Raw genomic sequence first — 7,068 nt, 5'->3', positions numbered from 1 at the left:
GAAATCGAATAAGTTTGACAATTTCGTAATCTATTCACTAAAATGCATATACATCAATCAATTATTACTTTCATCCATACCTAAATAAAAAATTAGGTGCTACAAACTTGGTCTTATCTTTGAAATGATTTTAGATCTTGCACTACAACCTGTGTTCTTTTTTAATTCTTTCCACTTGATACTTGAAAAATACTTTTGCTTTTACTTATTGCACCAATCACTTTTAAAAAACAATGCTATTGGCACTAAAAAAAATTTAAGAAACTGAATAAGTTTTGTGTAATTTGTTTCCCTAGCAACTTCGTAATCTATTCACTGAAATGCATATACATCAATCAATCATTACTTTCATCTATACCTTAAAAAAAAATTAGGTGGTAAAAACTTGGTCTTATCTTTGAAATGATATTCTATCTTGCACAACAGACTGTTCTTTTTTAATTCTTTCCACTTGATACTTCAAAAATACTTTTGCTTTTACTTATTGCACCAATCACTTTTTAAAAACAATGTTAGTTGGCACTAATTTTTTTTAAGAAATTGAATAAGTTTGACAATTTCATAATCTATTCACTAAAATGCATATACATCGACCAATTTCATCTATACCTCTAAAAAAATTAGGTGCTACAAACTTGGTCTTATCTTTGAAATGATTTTAGATCTTGCACTAGACTGTGTTCTTTTTAAATTCTTTCCACTTGATACTTCAAAAATACTTTTGCTTTTACTTATTTCACCAATCACTTTTAAAAAACAATGCTAGTTGGCACTAAAATTAAGAAACTGAATAAGTTTTGTGTAATTTATTTCCCTAACAACTTTGTAATCTATTAACTGAAATGCTTATACAGAAGAGTCCACTCGTCCCAAAGACAGGGACTCCACGAGAGTCCACTCCTCCCAAGGGTAGGGACTCCAGCTCATCAAGAGCTCTTGTTTCTCTACACTTCGAATTTTTCGAATGCATGTTTACCAGGCAGATGCAATTGCAATGCATGTTTACCAGGGTAGTTGCAATTGCAATTACGAACAGTATTCTTCTATCTATTTCCGTTCTATCTACCAAACTCCTATTTTGGAAGACGTGTAATTGGTAGGAAAACAATGAAGATGAAATGGATTTTAACCCTGCCTTCCCACCCCAACCTTATAAAGACATGTCTTCCCCCTGCCTCTTGAAACAAATGTGATCTCTTTCTCATCCAAAATGGCTCAGATTATGTTTTCTCCTTCCATTTCACTTTCCAAGTCCCCTGGATCGATTTCAACGAGAGCCCATGGGTTTGCACCAATCAAAATGTACTCGCGCGCAAAGAGTCTGGGTACGTTTAACATCTTTCTCTGTTCAAACTGCTTTGTAATCCTGGACTCGAAACTTATTTATTGTTGTTTTTGTCCAACTGTTTGCAGCTTGCCACAACATGCCATCTGCTGCTGTTGTGGGAGAGGAAGGTAATGGCGATCACGAAATACAAACACTATCTGCTTTGATTTATAGACTTATGAATGTAAACTTGCGAAATATTGTGAGTGTTTAATAGTTAAGGCTGTCGTTATTGCAGATTTAACGATAGCGCATTCGGAACGTAAAATCAATCCTAATTACGGTGAACCAGATTATGTTCATTCTCTTTCAACATTTGATGAGGTATCGAGTATGAATTCATTTCAGTTTGCTTACCGGATCGGCATTTATTAGGACCTCTGGATAAAATGTAGAAGTCAAGAGGAAATCTGAAAATATAATTGAGTGATCTTGTTTCAGGCGGCCATGGATGAGATGGATATAAAGAGAATAAATGAATTGGTTGGTGAGATAAAAGGGATTTTTAATTCGATGGAAGATGGGGAAATAAGTCCCTCTGCTTACGATACTGCCTGGGTTGCAAGGATTCCTGCCGTTGATGGCTCTTTTGAACCCCAATTTCCTCAAATGGTGAACTGGATTCTTCAAAATCAGTTAACCGACGGTTCCTGGGGAGAAAATAGTCGTTTTTTAGCGTGTGACAGGCTACTCAATACTCTTTCCTGCCTTGTTACTCTGGCCTTGTGGGGCGTCGGAAATAACCAAGTGAAAAGAGGTGATTTCATTTCTTTTTTCTTTGATTTCTGTCCTTTGCATTTGTGAATTCGGTGGGAAAACAGGCCCAACAAGATTTTACCTTGAACCAGATGAAAGGGTTTGATTCCTAGGCCATGGCAGGTCTGAATTTCTTGAGAAGAAACGGAGAAGGAATGATTAAAGAAGCACTTGGCCATCATCAACCAAAGGGATTCGAGATGGTCTTTCCTGTACTGTTGAATGAAGCCAAACTTTCGGGATTGGACATTCCTTATCAGCTATCTGTTATGAAACAAATAAGCGAAAAGCGAGATTCGCAATTGAGAAAGTGAAATCCTAATCCACCTTTTACTATTACCTATTTTTTATTATGTCCGGTTTTGTTTTGTTTTGTGATATGCCCTGTTTTTCTATTATATATTTGTGATATGTCCTGTTTTAAGGAATGCATTAACTGAAGCTCACGTGACTGAATAAAACTATGGTGAATCAGAGTATCTGTTGAAGACCTGCACAGAAATCCTTCAACAATGCTGCAGTGTCTGGAAGGCATACAAGATTTAGTCGATTGGGAAAATATCCTGAAACTGCAATCCAGGAATGGATCTTTCTCAGGCTCCCCTGCATCTACAGCCTGCGTATTTATGCACACAGGCGATCAGAAATGTCTGCAATTTTTGACGAGCCTTGTTAAAAAGTTTGGACACCATGGTAATTTTCGTATTTAATACTCCCAACCATTTGTTAAAGAATGTCTGATTTTCAAAATTTAAAATGTTTGTTTTGCAGTGCCGGGCATGTATCCGGTGGATATAGCGGAGCGTTTGAGAGCCGTGGATTGCGTTGAACGTTTTGGACTTGAACGCCATTTCCAAAAGGAGATTAAACAAGCTTTGGACTATGTGTTCCAGTGAGTAGCAGTACCTCCTCTGTTGTGATTTTCCAAATAAAAATAGAGATTATTTGCGTTAATTTGACATCTCGCTTTGGAAATGTATGGTAGGTACTGGACTGACGAGGGCATTGGATTCGGACGGGAAAGCCTGGTTCCTGATGTTGATATTACAGCCACTGCCTTCAGGCTTCTCAGAACATTCGGCTACTCTGTTTCTTCTGGTATACAAATGATTTAGACGACTACTCATTCAAAGCTTAATCGGGGCTTTAATTTCCGGAATTATTAGATCGCTCTTAATCTCTAACAATTTGAAATGGCAGACGTTTTGAAAAACATTAAAGGCGGGGCTGAAGAACTTCATATGATGTCCAGTAACGAAAACAGCGCAGGCGTAGTCGGAATATTGAGCTTGTACAGATGTTCACAGCTTAACTTTCCCGGCGAAAATGTAATGAACGAAATAGACGCCTTTGCGAAAGATTACTTGGCTGAATTCCTGCAAAGTGAGAACTTTTATCAGGCGAAGATTGTCAAGGAAAACCTGCCCGAAGAGGTATTTTGAACTGTTTGCCTTCTCCGAATGTTTTTATTAGCGATGAACTACTGAGCATAATAAAGTATTAAAATCTGATTTGGAATTTGTTGCCTGTTTTATACAGGTTGAATATGCTTTGTCTGCTCGATGGAATAGAAATATGCCAAGGCTGACGACTAGAAATCAGATAGAATTGTTTAATCCTGATGACCTATGGCTGGGGAAGACATTGTATCGGTAAGATTGACTGTATAGCAATTTTATTATATTTAAATTGTCTCCTCTATCACACGTACGTACCCTAATCCAGATTGACTAGTGTAATTCACGCCGCACAGACTGCCGAAAGCGAGCAGTGAAAAGTATATAGAATTGGCCAAGCTCGACTTCAACCGTGTTCAGGCTACACACAGATCTGAAATACAACATATAAAGAGGTAAAAAGGAGGAGGAGCATTCAGAACTTAATCAATATAGTCCCTGTAATAAAGACAATGATCAATCTAATCGGGGTTTCAAACAAAATTGTTTAATTTATGTGATTTTGCCAAGATCTTTGATGAAAGCTATTAAAAATGAGATTATTGCGGTGTTAAAGATGGTACAAGGATTGCAAATTCCCGCGGCTGAATTTTACTCGGCACAGAGAAGTTGCAGTTTACTGGACCTCTTCAACGGTTATGTTCGAACCGCAATACAGCGAGTGTAGACTTGATTATGCAAAAGCAGGACTCCTGGCTGTTATCTTAGACGACCTCTATGACACCTACGCAACTCTCAGCCAAATCAAGCTTTTCAATGAAGCTTTCGAAAGGTCAGCACATTCAATCCTCCTTTCATCTTTAACAAATTCATGGTCAAATTTAACTGTCGTCTTTTCGTCTGCAGGTGGGATCCATTGCAAATCGACCAACTGCCAGAGGAAATGCAAATAGTTTTCATGGGTTTCTATAATACTTTGAGAGATATAGCTGAACGAGTAAAGGAGGTTGAAGGCCGTGATGTGCTTCCTTACCTGCGCCAACAGGTAAATACTTTGCAAACTTTTCGTGGATTTGTTCTCTGCCAAAAGAGAGGGGTGAATTGTAGCCTAACAGAATTTGTTTGTTTGTCTGTTGAGAGGCTCAGTGGTTAAATCTGTTATGGAGTTTCACGAAAGAGAGAGAATGGGTGGAAACAAGTTACTCGCCGTCATTGGATGAGTATTGGGAGAATGCGAGAGTGTCGATAGCAATGAGAACAACTATCCTCCCGTCAATATTTTCTACAGGAGACCGTCTTCCTGATCACGTTCTTCAGAAGCTTGATGACTTTTTCGATCTCGTCAGTCAGACGGCGCGAATTATGAACGACGTCAGAACTTTTCAGGTGACTGCCGCCTACCCTGCTTTCATTTTAACCCCTTTTCAAGCTCGATTGAATATGTTAGAAACCTGAACCGAATTTTATGCTGTGGCGTGAATTTAGAGGGAAAGAGATCGTGGGGAATTGGCGTCATTCGTACAGTGCTACATGAACGAGAAACCTGGATGCAGTGAAGAAGAGGCCCTCAATTACATTGAAAAAGTAAACGAAGAAGCCCTTGCCCAATTGAATTACCAGTTTCTAATGCGGTCAGAAGTACCCAAGAGTTACAGAAAACTTCTTTTCAACTCGGCCAGGATAATGCAATTCGTTTACAGAAAGGAAGACGGCTTTTCAAATGCCGCGAAGGACCTTGAAGATTCCATTAAAAAGTCTCTCTTCGAACCAATACTGTAATGTTATGCGCGGGGTTCCATCAAATGATAGAAATTCCAACTTTAGCAAAATAAATTTCTACCTCAAAAAGATGTTGGAACTTTTTAAATTATTAGGTTTTTAATTTTTAAAAATTCTAATATGCAAATGTTAATTTAATTTGAGCATCATTCACATGCAATGAGTGTTAGCTGTTTTATTATTAATAGATTGACTCTTATTATTATAAATTATAAGTCAATAAGTTTGACTAAAAAAATATACAATTAAATCTTCATACAATATCACAATTTGACTTATACATATCAATTTATAAGCTAAAGAGATTATATAATGAATGGTTCATAAGTCATAACACCTGATAAGGTTTACAAATCTGATTGTAAAGTGTGCTCATTTTTCTCTTTCTCTAACTAATATATATTTTAATGTAATACATTCATTACATCAATTTTCAAACGATGTTAAATTTTTTAATAACATGTTTACATTTCTAGAAGTCATAGATTGACTTTATTAAATATTTTACTAAAATCTAATCTAGTTTAAGATGTTGGATCTTATAAAAAAATGGTGTGGGGCCATACTTTGTAGTATCATATTCTCTACCTTTTTTTTCTTATTTTGAATTATTATAAAAAAATTATTTCTTTCTATTAATTTTTAAAGAGGGGTAAACGCTTTGACCTAGAGCTATGAATCAAATGGGGGACCTCATCCCCATTAGATTTGAACCTTGATGGCAAGGATTACAACTCAACAACTTAACCATCACAACATGCCACTATTCACACTATTAATTTTACAAATAGTGTAAAATTTATTTTTTCTACTATTAAATTAGATTCTTGAATGACATGTTTACTATTCTACATGTCACTAATTTTGATTTTGACTTTGTCAAATATTTTATTAAAAAATCTAGTATTAGATTTTGAAGTCTTATTTGTTTTATGTAATAAATGAATATTGGCAAGAAAGACCCATTGTTCTTTTTTTGGTATAGTTTAATCAATCATCATTCAAAATTTAAAAGATTTGATCACTTTTATTGTCAATATTTATTTTCTATTTAAATTTTATTTTCCTTTCTTTTTATTTATTATTTATAAAGAAACAAGCATGCTTTCAAGGGACCCAAAACCTTTTTTCACAAAAGTAGCGGCAAATAAGCATTAAACTAGGAACCCCCAAAAGGTTGCCCAGAAAGAAAAGACACAAAGAATTAATAGCAGCTAGAAAATAAAAGCCTACCTAGGGAACAACAAAAAACATTGAACAAAATACCAAAAGGTCTTAAGCTAGATTCTTCAATGTCTTCAAAGCTTCAACCTTCAATTGGCTCATGCTAAGTGCAATCTTCTTTAGATCTAGGATGTCCTAACGAGGTTTATCAACCTTTTTTTCAAATTTATTTTAGATCTTTTTCTCAAACTAGTCACCACTCCCCTCCCTTTTTCGTTATCAAGATATAGATCAACCACCACCATTTCTTAATAGATATTCTCTAGATTGTTCACCTTAGTGTTTAGTTTTTTAGTCATGTGTTGATCATGTTCTAACTTAGTTTGACCTTAGAGATTAAATTATTATTAATGTAAGCTTCAGTTTCTCCTCCAATTCCTTGGTTATTCCTTCATATTCCTTCATTTTATCCATGGTATCCACCATTTTATGTAGAAGATCTACCAAGAACTTCCTCTCATCTTCATTACATAGCTCATTTTTTTAGCATCAATGTTGATGGTATCCCTTTGGGGGGGTATCCTAAGTATTGGTGAGCATGTGGCATAATTTTTATGTTGAATTTGTGAGTGTGTTTGTCATTGA

At 35.8% G+C, this 7,068-nt stretch overlaps 1 protein-coding gene across 1 annotated transcript; it reads left to right on the top strand.

Moving 5' to 3' along the window:
- Positions 1-1,104: 1,104 nt before the first annotated feature.
- Positions 1,105-5,464, top strand: LOC149547645 (bifunctional isopimaradiene synthase, chloroplastic-like). Its single transcript, XM_089794776.1, has 15 exons — positions 1,105-1,325; positions 1,414-1,455; positions 1,566-1,651; positions 1,769-2,084; positions 2,207-2,393; positions 2,559-2,776; positions 2,855-2,975; positions 3,069-3,181; positions 3,284-3,516; positions 3,623-3,735; positions 3,837-3,935; positions 4,097-4,312; positions 4,387-4,525; positions 4,627-4,866; positions 4,966-5,464. Exons 1-15 carry the CDS (start codon positions 1,211-1,213, stop codon positions 5,257-5,259), a joined length of 2,532 nt encoding a protein of 843 aa, XP_089650902.1. The 5' UTR covers positions 1,105-1,210; the 3' UTR covers positions 5,260-5,464.
- The last annotated feature ends 1,604 nt before the right edge of the window (positions 5,465-7,068 follow it).

Source organism: Cupressus sempervirens, chromosome 7 (genome assembly GCF_028749045.1).
Source record: "Cupressus sempervirens isolate cs-2001-9-10 chromosome 7, ASM2874904v1, whole genome shotgun sequence".
In the NCBI taxonomy this organism is placed as follows: Eukaryota; Viridiplantae; Streptophyta; class Pinopsida; order Cupressales; family Cupressaceae; genus Cupressus; species Cupressus sempervirens.
Note: the sequence above shows the minus strand (reverse complement) of the source record. Positions and strands in the feature narration are given on the sequence as shown.

Bases quoted from the DNA above. Each gene is read 5' to 3' on its own strand.
- LOC149547645 (XM_089794776.1), top strand. From the start codon at position 1,211: ATGGCTCAGATTATGTTTTCTCCTTCCATTTCACTTTCCAAGTCCCCT. The intron at 1,326-1,413 runs GTACGTTTAACA...AACTGTTTGCAG, and splicing joins CTCGCGCGCAAAGAGTCTGG to CTTGCCACAACATGCCATCT. The intron at 3,517-3,622 runs GTATTTTGAACT...TGTTTTATACAG, and splicing joins AGGAAAACCTGCCCGAAGAG to GTTGAATATGCTTTGTCTGC.